The sequence below is a fragment of the Pomacea canaliculata genome, linkage group LG7 (genome assembly GCF_003073045.1).
Source record: "Pomacea canaliculata isolate SZHN2017 linkage group LG7, ASM307304v1, whole genome shotgun sequence".
In the NCBI taxonomy this organism is placed as follows: domain Eukaryota; kingdom Metazoa; phylum Mollusca; class Gastropoda; order Architaenioglossa; family Ampullariidae; genus Pomacea; species Pomacea canaliculata.
This window is the reverse complement of record NC_037596.1, coordinates 19,584,836-19,604,425: the sequence shown is the minus strand read 5'-3', so window position 1 is coordinate 19,604,425 and position 19,590 is coordinate 19,584,836. Positions and strand designations below refer to the sequence as shown.

Here is a 19,590-nt window from a genome sequence, read left to right as displayed (position 1 = left end):
GGTTCTAGAGGGCCGGATGAGAAAGTGGGATGGTTCTAGAGGGCCGGACTAATATAGTTAACTCAGTTTTACCCAATACTGTATATATAGTATATATACTGGCGGGTGGACCAGCGGGCGGGCCGGTCAGAGACAGGAGGCGGGCCGGATGCTGCCCGCGGGCCGGCGTTTGCCCAGGTCTGGTGTAGACGATTGATGCCAGGACTGATCCCAGCAAAGTCGTTGTCCACCCAGTAACACGAGTACATTGTATTGAAATAGAGTAGGTGTCTATACATTTTATGATTCTAATTAAATGTATACTATAGCAACTAACTAAATACATCAACCAATCATTGCTATTATCTAACATACACTATTATCTAATATGATAATTTTAACACAGTTTAACACAGGAAGTTCGGTTTTTTTTGTTGACGATGAAACAAAAAATTAAAGTTTCTATTCCGGCACAACACTACTGTCACAGGTGTCACTACTGTCACAGCCTCATGTCACCCTCAGTGACAGTGTGTAGAGAGGATTTGTAGCAGCGGCCATTATTTATTTTGCACAGACAACTTTCTTTCTTTTTATGCAATGGGAAGACATCCATTGTCTAACCGACATATGAACATTAAGTCTGTAGATATAGTCTCACGATGACACCTGCATGACAAAAATACCGAGCAGGGTCATCAACATGAATAATGAGAGTGAACAGGATTTGGAACAACAACAACAATAGCAGCAACAACAGCAGGTTTGCCACCAAGTACCAGGTGGACAGTCCGCTTGTAGTTCCCATCATGCTCTGTCAGACATGGACTCTGCTCGCTGATAGATTCCAGGCATTGGAGACCACGTGCTACAATAAACTGCATCATCATTATTATTATTATTATTATTATTATTATTATTATTATTATTATTATTATTATTGTTGTTATTGTTGTTGTAACATTGTTATGATTCGTCTACAGTTATCATTCAGTTACAAACCGCGGTCAGTTATATAAGATATCCTACGAGTTGCATTTCATGAACCTCGTAATAATAATAGTATAATCATAATAATAATAATTGTTTTGTGAACCTCACAGTAATCATTGTATTCCTGTAATAACAGTTTAGTAAACCTCGTAATGATGATAATAATAATTTTATAAACAAAGTTTTGATAATTTGTACAAACCTCATTGATATTGACGGTATGGTCGTGTTTGTATTTTCAGTGCGCGCACATGTGGAGGGCGATGCATCATCATACTAAATGGTAAGGACGTGCGAGCAGACAGACAGACAGACAGACAGACAGACAGACAGACAGACAGACAGACAGACAGTATGGAGGACGGGTACGCACCATGTTTTCACTTCCTCCTTACAAAGGTGAAGGCAACTCAAGCGGGGTACAGTCACCGCCACTTCTGTTGATGCTGTCATCTCCATCACACACTCACCTGCACTCAGCCGGCGTCACACCAAAGCCCTGGCCGTTATCACGTGCACTTGGCGATATCACGTGAGATATCACCTGCTCACGGAATCCACAGGACGGATGGCGATTCGTGGAAGTGCTTTCTTTATTTTAGTTTGGCGAGACAAAGAAGACAAGAGGCAAAGGGATTTGATTGGACAACAAGTGTCACGTGGTTATCAAAAGCCATGGGTTATAAACGCGATCAAGCGTCCTTGTCCGAAAAAGGTTTCCGTGTCAAGAGAGTGGTCAGCAGGACCAAACAGCCAGACAATGGTAATGAGTTAGAGAAACACGAGAAACATTTTCTGTTCTTTATTTCTTCCTTCGTTTTCTCTCTCTCTCACTCCGAGTCTCCTCCGTCTTTCCTGTCTGTCGGCAGCAGGTAACTTCACGCTGTTTCACATCTCGTGAATTTCACATCGTTTGTCTCGTTTGTCTCGTTTGTCCAGCTCCTAGCGTCAGGCTCATGGCTGATTGTGACGTCACTACTCCTGACGCTGCACGCGACCCCTGGTGGTGCGCAAGGGGTCGACAAAACGCGTGAAGCCAACCAAGGGGGCGCTGACGTCGTGGACGCCGTGGTTGACGTCATTCGCTCCAAGTAAGACAGTGGTACCCGCTCATGGTACCCGTGCTACCTGTCGCTCATAGTAGACAGTGCTACCTGTCGCTCAATGTAGACAGTGCTACCTGTCGCTCACAATAGACAGTGCTACCTGTCGCTCATAGTAGACAGTGCTACCTGTCGCTCACAATAGACAGTGCTACTTGTCGCTCATAGTAGACAGTGCTACCTGTCGCTCATAGTAGACAGTGCTACCTGTCGCTCACAATAGACAGTGCTACCTGTTGCTCATAGTAGACTCAGGGCTTCTGCTAAGGCTAAATTCTTTGGGGTCCCAGGGCCCCCTTCTTCAGATTTTTAAGGGGTCCCTGTTCTTCGCCCAAATTTGAATGGGACCCCATTGACGAAAATTGAAGGGGTCCTCCGAACTTTTAATGCGTACAGTACGCAATTTTTTGCGTAAGCAGAAGCCCTGAGTAGACAGTGCTACCTGTCGCTCGCAATAGACAGTGCTACCTGTCGCTCATAGTAGACAGTGCTACCTGTCGCTCGCAATAGACAGTGCTACCTGTCGCTCATAGTAGACAGTGCTACCTGTTGCTTAAAGTAAGACAATGCTACCTGTCGCTCGCAATAGACAGTGCTACCTGTCGCTCATAGTAGACAGTGCTACCTGTCGCTCATAGTAGACAGTGCTACCTGTCGCTCATAGTAGACGGTGCTACCTGTCGCTCATAATAGACGGTGCTACCTGTCGCTCATAATAGACAGTGCTACCTGTCGCTCATAATATACAGTGTTACCTGTCGCTTAAAGATAGACAGTGGTACCTGCTGCGATATTCTAGTAAAGTTTTTACACATAAAAGCTGTTTTGGTCACGTGAAACCTTCAGGGTATCGTTAACATCAACAACTAGTGAGCAAATGACAGTTGTCGCTCAGCCAAGATGCGTTTTAGGAAAACAACTTTAAATGACTTTGCGAGCTAAAGCAGCCAGACGATGTTGCCTTCAAAGAATTCCTTTACAGATCAAATGTAAATAATGAAAACAAATATATAAGTATTGGCTGCTTTGGCTTGTAGATGTTAATATGTCACATGTTAATATGTAATATGTTGATTTTATAATGTGTAATGGGGTAATTTGGTTATTTTTTGTCACTTTAGTTTTGTCTTTTGTGGTGTTTATTCTAGAACACAGCAAACAAAGTATATTTTGGTTTTTAGCAGTAAAGTTTTACTGAATCCAATCCAGTAGTAACCTGATGACGTCATGTCCGCAGCTGCATCTTCTCCGAGGATCGTCTGTTTCTGAGACGGTTGGCCTACGTAGAGTCACGTGACGGCAGTCCTCTCATCCACACATACAGACCTGGCTATGACGGGGGCATCTGGCAGGTGAATAGGCAATGTGTGCTAGAGTGTAACTTGAACGATGCTCTCGTCGATGTTGAGCTTCCGCATCACATGCCACAGCCAATCGTGTCAAACTCTGTCAAATGCCTTTTTAAAGTCGATGAAGCGGTGGAAGACAACTTCTGGTGTTGTAGATGTTTTCCTAGAAGTTCTGTAGAAGTTCTGTAGAAGTTCTGTGCACCCCTAATACTTCCTGTGATGACAGCCTGCTGTTCTTCTAGCAGCTTCTCGTCTGGGGCGGCAGACGATTTCGGACTACCTGCATGACTTTAGTTTACATGGCTGATTGAGCTTATAGTTTGTACTTTTGACACTTTTGCTGTTTCCTTTCTTTTAATGAGGTAGGACAAGTAATTCGTCCATTCATTGGACCACATTTTACTTTCCCAAACTTTGACACAGAGCGATCAGGCTTTTCAATGTTTCTTCTTTCTTCATCCGTCAGCAACTCAGCTGGGATGCTGTTAACTCCAGGTGACTTCCCTCCTTTGGACTGCATCTCTCTTCCCTAGGACTGGAGGATCTATAGGGTGGATAGGTTACATTGCTTTGGAGGATGTTGTGGTCTTCCTCAGATGAAGGCTTGATAGGACATTGCAGTATTCAGTCCATCAGTTCGGTACAGCCTTGCTTTCTGTGAGAAGCTGACCATTGCTCTTATCCTTGACAAAGTGACCTGTGATGGTCAGTCTTTGTGGAACCGTCATGAAAATCGGCCTCAGCAGACGAAGAGGCAATGTTTGCTAGTGTGAAAGCGCCTATAGATATTACTGTTGTATTATATTTCATCATGTACAGGTGAATTACTTTGCTGCTAGTGTGAACAGTAGTAGAAACAACAAATACAGAGTGTTACTAACTGACACTAATGAGTTGGCAGCACAGTAGGTAAGTCTGTGAGTGAGCTGTTTCACTGTTTGTAAAGATAAATTATAACTGATTCTAAGCTATTCTACAATTTCTAAACCTAATTCACAGGCAGTCTATAGCGTTCGGAGAATTTACGATCAGATGAATGTATGCTCACCTGTCTCTTCCCCGCAGGTGGATGAGGACAAGTTCAACGCAACGTTGGCCTGCGGCTCGGTTCTGGCGACCTACTGTGCCACGATCAGACAACCCCCTTCAACATCGAGTGGAGGAGTGTCACGTGGTCAGACCTGCGCAAACCACTTTACTCCGGACTGGCGGCCACTTTCTACCTGCTGCAGAAGCTGGGAAGCAGTGCATCCACCATGCCTAGTGACATCCAGGTAAGTCATTGACAGAAATCTTCAGTCACCCATACCCGCCATACCTAGTGACATCCAGGTAAGCCATTCATTAACATTCAGAAAGAGGACTTTTTCACTTGTTTGTTTTATATTACCGGGAAACAAGAACGATCAGAACTTATTCAGGACCAGCCTGGAGCACAAACAAAAACAACAATTTGGACATGCAAAATAAAACTCACGAGTAACGAATACATAATTGGAAAGAAATCCTAACAGAATGAAGGCCAGCTGCTAGCCGTGTCACTAAAGTCAACAAGGTGCAGAAAACAATTTAATGTTTGATACGCATTCGTCATTAACGGTCATCATGTCTTGACAACACACTGCCATTGCTCTTTAGGCTGATGACTTGTTTTGGAAAGCCTTTCCCTGGCATCATTTAAACGATATACAAGATCACTTTTTAGCTTCGCATCTGTTTCGTTGTTCACCTATTGACCTATTCATTGTTTACCTGTTCACATGTTCAGAGTCAGAGCCTCTTGTGGTCCCAGAACTACAGACCAGGAGGCAATGCATCCGACTTCGAGAGCTTGGCCGGCAAAGCTACAGAATTTGGTGAGTTGTCCTCTTGTCTTCTTGTCTTTTTGTCATCTATAGCTAGGGATACACTCACCACATTACACTGGATGATTGTCTATTTTAAAAGTTGATATTATCTCTCACTTTCTAACAATAGCTTGACTCCTGGACAATCTTTGACTCCTGGACAACCTTTGACTCCTGGACAACCTTTGACTCCTTGACAACCTTTGACTCCTGGACAACCTTTGACTCCTTGACAACCTTTGACTCCTTTCTTTGATATGACGGTTTAAATTTTAAGTGGTTTATAGCATCCAAATATGGATACGATTTTAATGGAATCCTGATAGGATTTACATTCCTCAGCAAATTATTTTTGTTGTTGCTGTTGAAAGTCTAACCCACTGGTTCTTAACCTTTTTGAGGTACCGAACCCACAAGTTTCATCTGCACATTCACCGAACCCTTCTTTAGTGTCATCACGAATTGCGGGTGTGTCTTGACCTCCGTGGCGGAAGCTCCGCCGAACCCCTGAGACCGACTCACTGAACCCCTAGGGTTCCATCGAACCCTGGTTAAGAACCACTGGTCTAGACATACTCGTATGACATGTGTGCTTCTCTGTGTAGCATGTGTGTATGGAAAGTGAAAGCTGATAGCGCTGACAGGCCGGCCGCTTACAAATGGTCTGATAAAATACTCGGCTTTTGTTTCCGTCTTCAGCTGAATTTTATCTCATCTATTTTTTCACTCTCTCCCTCTCTCGCATTCTCTTCACTTCTCTTGACAAAGCGCTTTAATGCCAATGATGATGATGATGATGATGATGATGATGATGATGATGATGATGATGATGATGATGATGATGATGAGGAGGAGGAGGAGGAGGAGGAGGAGGAAATTGATATCATCATCATCCATCGTCTTCACCATTGTCTCATCAAGCTGACTCTGTTTAGATTGCAGCAGCCCGATGGACCTGGCCTTCATCCTGGACAGCTCCGGGAGCATCACTGACGCGAGTTTCAATCTCAGCCTCGACTTCGCAGCTCGAGTGGTAGAGGCCATGAACATCCCCGACCCTGTGAGAGTGGCCGCCCTTATCTTTGCTTCCTCTCCTTTCTTACAGTTTAACTTCAGCGACACACAAACAACAGCTCAGGTTGCCGCAGCACTTCGAGGAATAAAACGCAGTTCGTATCTAGTGATGTCGTTTGTGATGTAACTGGTGGTGTAACTGGTGATGTAGTTTGTGATGTAATTGGTGATGTAACTTGTGATGTAGTTTGTGATGTAACTGGTGATGTAGTTTGTGATGTAACTGGTGATGTAGCTTGTGATGTAACTGGTGATGTTCATGCTACATATTGCACATTCAAGTATATGGGTATAAGGCCCGTGAAACCATTTGGTCTCCGGCCGGCTAAGGCAACAGCAACAGAACTAGTCAGTGCCAGGTAAGCAGACTTCTTCACAGACAAAGCAGCCTTCTTCTCACTCACTGTCAGCCCTACAAGCCCCCACAGACTCACTGTCAGCCCTACAAGCCCCCACAGCCAGCAGACCACAGCATACTCTAACTTAAAGACTCACTCTCGGTCCTATAAGAACCTCCTTCAGCCAGACCAGACACCACAGCTGCTGACCAACAACATCAACAATTTGTATTGTTCTGCAGTGGATACCAGAACACAAACAGGAATTAATGGAAACTAGAGAGCAGACCCGCTGGCAAACGAAGACAAGAGCAAAGAGCAGCGGCTGTCATACACGGCAGGAAACACACTAACTGCAAACAAAACGAAAACATCAACACCACAACAATACTTGCAGGAGCACTCCACACACAAACTACCTTCAATAACTACCATGTCATGAACACAAACTAATCTTCCATCTCTTGACCGTCCACACACACACGCATTCTGACTGTCACTCACCCTGACCTTTGTGTCACACCTGTACAGGTACCGGAAGTACGGCCACTTACCTGGCGCTGGACATGGCGCGCACCTCGCTTTTCACCGCTGGCAGCAGGAGCAGCGCCAATCGGGTGGTTGTTCTGGTCACTGATGGTGAGTCCGACAACAGGAACTGGACCGAAGTTGCTGCCAACATGCTGAAGGTTAGTGGCGACTAACTAACTAGCTGCATGTGGTGACTAAACAAGGAGGAGGCTGACAGGACTCACAGCAAGTCCTCAATGGTTTTAACTGGTTGTTTCGTCTTACGTGCTCGTGTCTCCAATACACAAGTGGTGCAATTAACTAAACAGTGGAGCTGCTTGATTAACTAGCTTGATTAATTGCCTGATGACTGCTGTGTAAGTCGATACATCAACACATAGCTTGAAGATGATAATTACTATTTGGACATTTTAAATGTAGTCGCACAAAGAACCAGAATATGGCGCCTTCCTCGTGGTCACACACACACACACGCTCGTCTGTAAGAATAGAGTATTATCTACATGTCTGTTGATCAGTCTACAGCCCAGGGTGGTGTATTATCTAGATGACATCAGTCCACAGCCCAGGGTGGTGTATTATCTACATGTCTGTTGATCAGTCCACAGACCAGGGCGGGGGACACGCCACGGTGTTTGCTGTAGGAGTGGGCGGCTACAACCCGGTGGAGCTGATGGCCATGGCCACTGAACCTAAGTGTCTGCACGTCTTCACGCTTGACGACTTCTCCGTCATCAGCAGCATCATCTATGAGATACAGCGCAGCACGTGCACCGGTAACAACGAGTAAACAACGTGTGCATCGATAACATGCATTCTCTCCTCGTGGAAACAACACGTGCATCTTCTTCTGATAGCATTGATGACGTGTAGTATGGCGTTGTGAATGTGGTCAACACACACACACACGGACACACACACACGGACACACACACACACACACACACACACACACACACACACACACACACACACACACACACACACACACACACATATATAAGGCTATTTAGGATGGATGGATGGACAGAGATCTATACCGGTGTAGCTGGACAGTTTGACATTATAACATCACCAGCTTATGCTAAGAGGCTGAGTAGGCGTGTGTGTGTGTCCGTGTGTGTGCGTGTGTCCGTGTGTGTGTGTGTGTGTGTGTGTGTGTCCGTGTGTGTGTGTGTCCGTGTGTGTGTGTGTGGTTGTGTTCATGTGCAGCGCATCGGACTATTGGAGGGAGCGCAACAAACGTCACTGTGACGACACCTAACGTCACCGGACGCTTCGTCATCCCAGAGCAGCAGGCGACTAAGACTGTGGTCAGTGTCGCTAAAAATAGTATCACGTACTACGATGGCGGTGGTGTCACGTCAGTGTAAACCGTTGACTTGACGTAGTAACAGTGTCGGACAGAAATAGACTCTGTTGTAGCGATGCTGTCAGACTATAGAGTGACTGCCAGTCTATGTGTGGCAGTGTCTCTAGACAGTCGATATGGCAGTGGCAGTGGCAGTGGCAGTGACACCAGCAGGTGCTGGGTGCAGGCTGATTAAGGTTGACTAAGGCAGAGTAATTATAATGACAATCGATGATGATTATGCATTACTAATTGGTGTTGATACTGACAGTAGACAACTGTAGTGATTGCCAGCATCTAGAATCTGTTTCTGACTTGATGGAGTCAGGTGAGTGACAGCAGGTGTGGTGCTTGCAGATGTTTGAAGTCCAGTGCGGCACCCTGGATGTGTACGTGTCCTTCACCAACCCCAAGCCCAGCCCCGCCCTGTACACCCACAAGTACACAGCTTGGGACGGTCGTCCTGCCTACCTGCTGACGTCATCAGCTAACGACGGGCTGCCGGTGTACATCAGTGTCGTGGGCACGCAGCTGCCGCCGTCGCTGGCCGCCATAGAGCAGTGCACTGGCTTCCGAATACACATCGCCACAGTAGACAGGCGTGAGTAGACATAGTTACAATAGACAGGCGTGAGTAGACATACACAGGCGTGAGTAGACATATGCGTGAGTAGACAGAGCTACAGTAGACAGGCGTGAGTAGACAGAGTTACAATAGACAGCATGAGTAGTTATAGCTACAGTAGACACAAGTGAGTAAACATTAATGTAGGTAAAAGTGAGTAAAATAACTATAGTTAACACTAATTGCCACTGTTATAGTTGATAACTGTTAGTAAACATGTAAATACATTTACATATGTAAATAAACCTGTGTGTAATTTCTAAATGTATAACTATAGCTATAGCTAACAAACTCGAGTGCAGCTCCAGTCCAAGGAGAGAGTGTGAAGGCAGCTTTGCTGTGACTCGTGTGACCAGGTGTCCGCATCACCTGCTGGCAGCAAACCGATGATTACCAACGATACACTTTGCATTTCCAACTCAGCGATCATTACCAATTACCTTTACAATCCACAAGCCTGTAACTGTCCATTCCACTAGCTCAGGAAACGTGACCAAGACAGCTTGTGTAAGACTGAGGTGTAACAGTGAGGTGTAACACTAAGTATGTTACAGCCTGGCAGGTGAGGTGTTGTAACTACCAGGAGTGTCGAGACTGCACCAAGTCGGATATACTTCAACAAGCGAATCTCTTTACAGATGCCTTCGACACACGTGAGTGATTTCCCTGTCTTCGTCATCCTGTATCCATGTAGCCTGTAACCTGTAACATGTAGCCTGTAGCCTGTAGCCGATAGTAGTAACAGCTGTGATGACTGACTGACGACATCGTCATGCAATCCTTATTCAACAAAGCTGTTAATATTTCTTTAGCCCTCGTCGTGTAATGCTATAAACAAAACTCAAATGACTTTCTTTTTACACCCCAAAATGTTGACATTTGACCTCTGCCTTTCGGCAGATAGTCCCGCCATGACTAGAGTTGGGGGACAGCATAGTCGGGTGCACGTGCTCAGTCGATCCCCAGTGCACATGGACGGTGACGAGCATCTGCTTCGTATCACCAGTCAGTTGAAGACAGCTGAGGTCGTTGACTCCCATCTGATCTTGTCGGGTGTGAACTTCACTGATTGACTAGCTCTAGACTTATTACCACCTGCAGAACTACAGACACCCGTAACTGACCGACATCACCCATCACTGACGACGTTGAGGTCAGGGACTAATCATTGACCTGAGTAACTGGCGGGTCATGGGGCAGACATCCATCGTGTGTGTTTTACAGGAGACCTCAGGTGTACGTGAGTGTTTTACAGGAGACTCAGGTGTACGTGAGTGTTTTACAGGAGACCTCAGGTGTACGTGTGTGTTGTACAGGAGACCTCAGGTGTACGTGTGTGTTTACAGGAGACCTCAGGTGTACGTGAGTGTTTTACAGGAGACCTCAGGTGTACGTGTGTGTTGTACAGGAGACCTCAGGTGTACGTGTGTGTTTTACAGGAGACCTCAGGTGTACGTGTGTGTTGTACAGGAGACCTCAGGTGTACGTGTGTGTTTTACAGGAGACCTCAGCTTCCAGAACCCCTGTACCCATGAGGCGCTGCTGGCAGGCAAGACCATCTTTCCCTACATCGACGACTCCAAGAAATATATTCGATGTGATTACCATGGCAACCCTTACGTCACGCTGTGCCCGCGAGGTCAAACGTTCAACACGGGTAGCTTGAGCTGTGACCACGATCTACCCGAGTTAGAGTTCCGCAGCTCTGTCCCTACGAATCCGTGCACCCCGGAGCAACTTGTCGCCCATAACTTCTTTTTCGAGTACCCACCCGACAAGCAGCAGTGAGTATCATTCATTTCAAGAGCCTCGCTCTTCATCGGTGACGATGTCAGGTTAGGAAGAAAGCGAGCGACTGCCGTGGGAAACAAGACTCAGGTGTACAGGGATACAGGGATACAGGGATACAGGGATCCTTTGACACCAGAGGACCAAAGCCTTTGTGCACTTAAGGGATCACAAAAAGTACTGATCCGAGTTTACTAGGCACAGTAATAGCTCATCGCAACCATGTCTTTGCTCATCTTACTCATGTTACTCAAGTCACTCATGTTACTCATGTTACGCATGTTACTCAAGTCACTCATGTTACTCATGTTACGCATGTTACTCACGTTACTCATGTCACTCATGTTACGCATGTTACTCACGTTACTCATGTCACTCATGTTACGCATGTTACTCACGTTACTCATGTCACTCATGTTACTCATGTCCTGGCTGACATTTGCTGCGAAGGAACTCGTGACTCATTGAGCGGAAGCTTGAATCAACATTTTATTTTTTCAAATAAGATTTCCTGTACTTAATTTCCTTTGGGTTTACAAGAAAGTGCGTCTTCACAATGAACACAAGTATGAACACTTTCTTTCTCTTAACTTTAAGTTTTAATTCTACTTTTGATTTATCTCCCTCTCACTAGAGTTACCTGCAGTTGTAATTAACTAAGCATGCTTCATATTGGGGAATCAGAGCCATGTTGAGTGTGGAGTCGGTGATCAGTGAATTCCTTGAATTTGTCCCTAAATTGAAAAATAATTAGTGTGTGCTTTCTTTCTATCTACAAGTTGATTGCCTGTGTCACCTGCTACAGTCTCACCTCTGACAGGCTCATCCTTCTGCCTTCTGAAAGTTCATTCTCTGTTTTGTATATTTATTTACTATATCACGTGATCACATGTTTATATACTGTACTGTCATTGCAGGTTTATTTACAGTACTGTCTGATTACAGGTTTATTTACAGTACTGTCTGATTGCAGGTTTATTTACAGTACTGTCTGATTGCAGGTTTATTTACAGTACTGTCTGATTGCAGGTTTATTTACAGTACTGTCTGATTGCAGGTTTATTTACAGTACTGTCTGATTGCAGGTTTATTTACAGTACTGTCTGATTGCAGGTTTATTTACAGTACTGTCTGATTACAGGTTTATTTACTGTACTGTCTGATTGCAGGTTTATTTAGAGTGCTGTCTGATTACAGGTTTATTTACAGTACTGTCTGATTGCAGGTTTATTCACTGTGACGGCTGGGGTGGCGCCTGGATTGTCACGGACCAGTCCGTGCCTCCAGTGTGTGTCTTTTTTTGGAGCGTGTGACAGTGCTCGGTTGAGGTGTAATTCCCGTGCCTCACGTGGCTCACGTGGCTAGGAGTGAGTAGTGTTCGCCGCGCGTTCTGGCGGGTGAACTGTTTTTGAGCATTCCAATGCCACCGCCTAGACGGTCGGTTGTACTGAATGTCTGGATTATAGAACGGGGAATCTGAGAATTTAAGTTCCTTGCTAGACAAGGTAACAGATTAATATTTGTTAAGTTTAAATATAAGTAGAATTTCTAAATTAATCACGTGGTGACTTAATTTCTAACAGTAAAGATATTTTTGTAACGTTATGGAATTATCTGATAGATGTAAGTTGTAAATTCATTAGATTAAATAAACCCCCGAGTTACAGGAACTTCGAGAGGAGACCCACTAAAGTGGATAACGAACTTCGAGAGGGGATCCACTAAAGTGGACCAGGTTTTCAAGAGAAGACCCTAACAGCAGCAAGGTCCAAGAGCCTTCCTATGTCTACTCCATTTTGAGTCTGACGTCCGGGGCGGAGTGCAGTCCGTCGACGTCTTGGAGTGATATTCCGGGACCCAGTGTTCGGAATTCGTAGCAGCTTGGAGTGTGTGTATCGTGATATTCCGGGACCCAGTGTTCGGAATACGTAGCAGTGTGGAGTGTGTATTTCTGGTGTAGCATTGTGTGAGCGCCAGATACGGATATCCTGGAGGAATACGTAGCAGCTTGGATTGTGTATTAGTGTGTTGCGGGAGTGTGTCTGTGTACCTGCACGCTCGCCGTGGTCGGACTGAGTGTTCCTGACGCCGAGATACGTCGGACATTTTGATGCTTACTGAAGTGACTCTGGCAGACGGTAACGTAAGTGTATTTATATTCTTTATCAGGGAGACCTTTGTACTCTGGACAAGGTTCCAGATTGGTGCTCCGACCTCCATTACCGGACTGATTAGTTACCAATGTATTATTGATGTTTTGACGAGTGAGAGGTAGAGTTGTGTATTTTATGTTTGTGTGTATATTAAACAGACGTCCCAACCTGGAAGTGATCTCGTGTCGGTTTTTCGTAAAGAATGCGCAAGTCCGACGTAAGGTCGTGACATTTGGTGACCCCGACGTGATCACTTCAGGGAGGGATAGTCTCTTTGTATCCAAGTGTTTAGAAGTTTGTACACACGTTGTTCAGAAGTCGTATACTCGTTTGTTAGAAGTTTGTACACACGTTGTTCAGAAGTCGTATACTCGTTTGTTAGAAGTTTGTACACACGTTGTTCAGAAGTCGTATACACGTTTATTAGAAGTCCGTATACACGTTGATGAGAATTTGTATGTATACATGTGTTTAGAAGTTGGAAGTATACACGTTGCTCAGAAGTCGTATGTACGTTTATTAGAAGTTTGTATACATGTTCGAGAAGTTGCATGTATATAAGTTGATGAGAAGAAGTCGAATACCCGTGGAATTAGAAGTTGTATACAAGTTGGTAATAGAATTTGGTATCAGAAGTAGTGTACACGGTTGGCAGTCAGCCAAATTTATGAATTTTGAAGTTTTCGTCTCTGTGTTCATCCCGTTTCCGATTACACGGGTCTGCCGGCTTGTATAGTTCAGCCGACAGAGAGGGCAGTAGGTCTAGTCTTGCTGTTGTGTGTGTCTATCTTTCCCACCTCTAGGAACTCTGCTTTAGAATCTTTTTTATGTTTTATGTGTTGGTTTGGGACGTTTTCTTTGTGAAATTACGTGTGTAAGTGTGAATGTGAGTCAAGGTGAATGCTATTGTCAGGTTCAGACTTAGCATTATGTTCTTTTAGTTAGTAACGTTTGCTGAAAATTTGTGCAATAAGTATTGCTTGACTTAATTTTGTGTTTGCAGATTGCAAAGTTATTATTTTTTTTTTTTTTTCTCTCTGATTATTGGTGATTATTTTGATCTTGCTTGTATTGTTTTGTAGTAGTATTTTTCTTTAAATTTACCTTGAAAATTGATTATTGATTACGTTAACTTGTTCTGACTCGTGGCAGGGTATAGCTCTGTAGTTGGGAATTCTGATTTTCTTTTCTTGTTACGGCATTTGATTTTTTTTTTTTTTTTAGAAGTAATCATGGATATTGAGGCTTTTAAAGCGCAAGGGGAGAGCATAGGTTTAACGGGTGAGGCGCTCACCAAGTATTTAATTCAGCGAATAGAGAAATATGAGAAGGCGGAAAGGGAAGAGAGACTTGAAAGGGAGAGAAATGAAAGGGAAGAAAGACGAGCGAAAGAACAGGCAGAAAGGGAGGAGAGGTTGGCGAAAGAACAGGCAGAAAGGGAGGAGAGGTTGGAGAAAGAAAAGATACAGGCAGAAAGGGAGGAGAGGTTGGAGAAAGAAAAGATTCAGAGAGAGAAAGAACAGGCAGAAAGGGAGGAGAGGTTGGAGAAAGAAAAGATTCAGCGAGAAAGAGAGAAAGAACAGGCAGAACGGGAGGAGCGCGAGCGAGAAAGAGAGAGGGAATTTGAACTAGCTAGACTTAGGTTAGGAAATGGTCAACCTAATGGCGAGGCACAAGTAAGAGAAGTAACCCCTAAAGGATTTATTCCGAAATTACCTCTCTTTAAGGAAGACCTAGATGACATAGATTCTTTTCTTTTCCGTTTCGAGGCCTATGCAGAAGCCCTCCGATGGCCCAGAAATTTGTGGCCATTGCATTTGTCCGCTACGATTCAGGGAGAAGCTCTTAAGTTATATCACGCACTCTGTGCGCAGGGACAAGTGGAGTATGAAGAGTTAAGAAAGCAATTATTGTTGAAATTCCAGTGTACGGAAGACGGATTCCGAGAAAAACTGAGGTCAGTGAGACCAGCTGAAGGAGAGTGTATGCCCATTTTTCTGATTAGAGTAACCAGTTTACTGGATAGATGGATAACGTTGGCAGGGATAGACAAGTCATTCGAAAGCCTGCGAGACCTCGTCTTAAGAGAACAGATAATGCAGAGCATTTCTAAAGATATGGCAGTATTTCTAAAGGAATGGGATCCTAAATCGGCAGCAGAAATGATAGAGTGGGCTGAGAAGTATCGGAAGGCCCATCCCAGTAAGAACATAGCGCGCCGACAGGAGACGACCATATTTGCGAATGCAAGCTGCACAACCCCAAGGACTGCCAGGCCGCAAGGGACTACTAATAGACCAACCCCTCCTAGTACCTACTCTCCTAGGACTCCACCAGTCGACAACAGTAGACCATCGACTAACTCGCCACCAGTACACCGGCGGCCGTGGAGAGAACAAAAACGAACTGTATCGCCAAACCAGTCCAAGCCTGATGAACAAAAACGAACTGCATCACCAAACCAGTCCAAGCCTGATTCTGTCAAACCAAGTACCAGACTTCAATGTTTTACATGCCAAGGTTATGGACACAAAGCACGCTTCTGTGCCAATAATAGACAACGACCTCAACCCGCGTCGGTGTGTGATGCAAAGCAGGAAGTGGCAAACGTCGCAGTATTGTGTTCTACCACCACGCAAGAGGCGGGGTCATTGCCCCTTTATCCCGGGCTGGTAAAAGGAAAAACAGTGCAGGTTCTGAGGGATACTGGAGCGACTACAGCTGGCATTCGAGCGAGCTTAGTGGCACCTTCAGAATATCTGGGAAAAAACCAAACGTGTCTTACCTTCGGAGGACGTAAGGAAGTATTTCCTCTAGCACGAGTGCAGGTGGACACGCCTTTCTTCACTGGACCTCTTACATGTTGTGTAATCAAGAACCCAGTAACTGATGTCATAATAGGCAACGTTCCCGGCGTGCAGGAGGTAACGGTCACAGCCAAATACCAACCTGTATCAACAAGCGCTGCAGTAGTTACAAGAGCACGAGCCAGGGAAGCGAACCAAGCACCCACACTCTTGAGGCCAGCCTTACCAGCAGTAGGCATTTCTAAATCGGAGTTAATCCAAAAGCAGAGGGAAGATCTCACCCTAACGCCTTACTTTACGAAACCCGACTGGTTAAACAGCTCCTTCAAAGTGGAGAAGGGTATCCTTTACAGACATTTTCAACGGCCACAGCAATCGGATGTCACTCAAATAGTTGTGCCACAGGTTCTAAGATCTACTGTCTTGGAATATGCCCATGACAGCACATTCGCCGGACACCAAGGCGTGAGAAATACTCTCGAAAGAGTCTTCAGCCACTTTTGGTGGCCTGGCATACGGAAGGACGTACGCCATTATTGCCAAACTTGTGACATATGCAACAAAACGTCAGCTAAGGGACGCAATCGTGTAGTTCCCCTCATCAAGGTACCCATAATAGAAGAAACTTCCAGAGGCGAATGTATCAGTTTAGCGGATATTCTCTCGCCTGAAATGACTCCTCAAAGTCAAATTCAAATTCCGGTTGTGCAATCGGAATCATATCTGCGTCCTCAGACACCTAGCTTTTGCAATCTTGCACTAATTCCATCTTCAACAGCAGATGACAAGGTGTCCTTACCCACTCTGTCAATGGACACTGTGGAGGATCTGACTTCAATAAAAATAGACGAAACGCTTCCTCTGCAACGAAAAACACAACTTATTGGTCTTTTCCAACGTTTCCAGCAGGTCCTCACGTCAGAACCTGGACAGTTTGACGGACTTGTAGAACATTTCATTGAACTGACTGCAGACATCATTGTACGGAAGCAATTAAAGGGACAGACAATAGAAAAGCAGACGCTCTATCACGAGCGGAAATGGATCTACTAATACCTTGAAAACTATTGCTTTATGAACATTGCTGTTGTGTTTTTTTTATGAAAGAGGTATCTTATTTATCTTCATGATAAGAAATGTAAATACTTTTGTGAAATGTGAATAATGATTGTATTTGTGGTAATAAGAACAGACTTATGTATGTAAAAGGCAAGCGAAAGCTTGATTTTTCTATGCGAGACACATTGTGTTTAACTTGAGCCTAAATGAATGTTATTATAGTAACTTAGAAAAAATGTTTTGTAACATTTTTTTATTTAGGGGAGGGAGGTGTGTCACGGACCAGTCCGTGCCTCCAGTGTGTGTCTTTTTTTGGAGCGTGTGACAGTGCTCGGTTGAGGTGTAATTCCCGTGCCTCACGTGGCTCACGTGGCTAGGAGTGAGTAGTGTTCGCCGCGCGTTCTGGCGGGTGAACTGTTTTTGAGCATTCCCAATGCCACCGCCTAGACGGTCGGTTGTACTGAATGTCTGGATTATAGAACCGGGGAATCTGAGAATTTAAGTTCCTTGCCTAGACAAGGTAACAGATTAAATATTTGTTAAAGTTTAAATATAAGTAGAATTTCTAAATTAATCACGTGGTGACTTAATTTCTAACAGTAAAGATATTTTTGTAACGTTATGGAATTATCTGATAGATGTAAGTTGTAAATTCATTAGATTAAATAAACCCCCGAGTTACAGGAACTTCGAGAGGAGACCCACTAAAGTGGATAACGAACTTCGAGAGGGGATCCACTAAAGTGGACCAGGTTTTCAAGAGAAGACCCTAACAGCAGCAAGGTCCAAGAGCCTTCCTATGTCTACTCCATTTTGAGTCTGACGTCCGGGGCGGAGTGCAGTCCGTCGACGTCTTGGAGTGATATTCCGGGACCCAGTGTTCGGAATTCGTAGCAGCTTGGAGTGTGTGTATCGTGATATTCCGGGACCCAGTGTTCGGAATACGTAGCAGTGTGGAGTGTGTATTTCTGGTGTAGCATTGTGTGAGCGCCAGATACGGATATCCTGGAGGAATACGTAGCAGCTTGGATTGTGTATTAGTGTGTTGCGGGAGTGTGTCTGTGTACCCTGCACGCTCGCCGTGGTCGGACTGAGTGTTCCTGACGCCGAGATACGTCGGACATTTTGATGCTTACTGAAGTGACTCTGGCAGACGGTAACGTAAGTGTATTTATATTCTTTATCAGGGAGACCTTTGTACTCTGGACAAGGTTCCAGATTGGTGCTCCGACCTCCATTACCGGACTGATTAGTTACCAATGTATTATTGATGTTTTGACGAGTGAGAGGTAGAGTTGTGTATTTTATGTTTGTGTGTATATTAAACAGACGTCCCAACCTGGAAGTGATCTCGTGTCGTTTTTCGTAAAGAATGCGCAAGTCCGACGTAAGGTCGTGACATGGATACAGACCTGTCCAGTTTCAGAGATTTGGAATCAAGAACTACATACCTGTGTGAAGCAAGAGCCACCCGCACCCGACGTCTGATGCCCGTCGACATCCCCAGCCCCTGTACACTAGAAGCTCTGCTGGCGGGGGATGTCTTCCACCCGTACCCGTGTGAACACACTCGCTACATCCGCTGTGACGACGCAGGCAACTCCTGGGTGCAGGACTGTCCTGCGGGTATGTTTTTCCACCCGGAAAACCTCGTCTGTGTCTTTGGCGATCCTCAGGGTCACTCTGGGTGCTGAGGAAAAGCCACCCCACCTTGGTGACCAGCTGTCATCGCCACTTTGCTTGGCAGTACATTGTCAGTGTCAGTGTCAGTGTCAGTGTCTACCACACACACAACATACCACATCCTGTCACAAGTGTTTGATTGTACTCTGATTGTCTGACATAAAGCTGCTCACCCCACCAAAGGTGTGTGCTTCCTGTGTGTCAGTTGTCTGATTGAATCTGATGTCACCGGCTTGTCATGTCATTGTAGTCTGCATCTCACTTCTCCAGCATGTCATGTCATTGTAGTTGTCACATCTGACTTGTCTTGCATGTCATGTCATGTCATTGTAGTTGTCACATCTGACTTGTCTTGCATGTCATGTCCTTTTTTGTGGTCGGCATTGAGACCTACAGATGTTTGTTTCCTGTCCAAAGCGAATCCCACTATTGTCTGAAAGGTCGCAAGGAGGGCACCAAACATGGCGGGTATTTCCTGCCTCTCACCACCTGTAAAAGTCTGCTGACTGTTTGGAAAGGTCTCCAGTTTCCAGTGGTGACAATTTGTTGCAGTGCCATGTCAGGCAGTTACGATGTCACTGAATAGCAAGCAACAGAAGAAGATGCAGCAACAGCATAACTTTAATTTCCCTTTGTAAACCTTCAAGCACTGTCCATGTTTCAACAGTTAGTAGGTGAAAGTATTAATACTGCTTTACCTTCTTTACCTACTTTTCTAAAATTTTTCGTTTTTCCGCTTGCGTGGATTCAATGAAGTTTATTTTACCCCGAAAAGGCACTTTTTTCTTAAAAACACTTTCGGCTGTTAAAGAAAGCTTTTCATAAATTAATGCCAGTCATTTATCTGATATACACAGCTACAGATGTAAGTGGTTTTAATGTAGTCAAGCATACCACTCCCCCCATTCAT

At 44.8% G+C, this 19,590-nt stretch overlaps 1 protein-coding gene across 1 annotated transcript; it reads left to right on the top strand.

Moving 5' to 3' along the window:
• Window positions 1–1,525: 1,525 nt before the first annotated feature.
• Window positions 1,526–18,632, top strand: LOC112567508. Its single transcript, XM_025244201.1, has 14 exons — window positions 1,526–1,735; window positions 1,912–2,063; window positions 3,313–3,427; window positions 4,561–4,698; window positions 5,193–5,280; window positions 6,207–6,440; window positions 7,215–7,372; window positions 7,816–7,990; window positions 8,427–8,527; window positions 8,923–9,166; window positions 9,745–9,843; window positions 10,692–10,974; window positions 12,204–12,234; window positions 18,399–18,632. The coding sequence occupies exons 1-14, from the start codon at window positions 1,541–1,543 to the stop codon at window positions 18,483–18,485; spliced, it is 2,100 nt and encodes a 699-aa protein (XP_025099986.1). The 5' UTR covers window positions 1,526–1,540; the 3' UTR covers window positions 18,486–18,632.
• The last annotated feature ends 958 nt before the right edge of the window (window positions 18,633–19,590 follow it).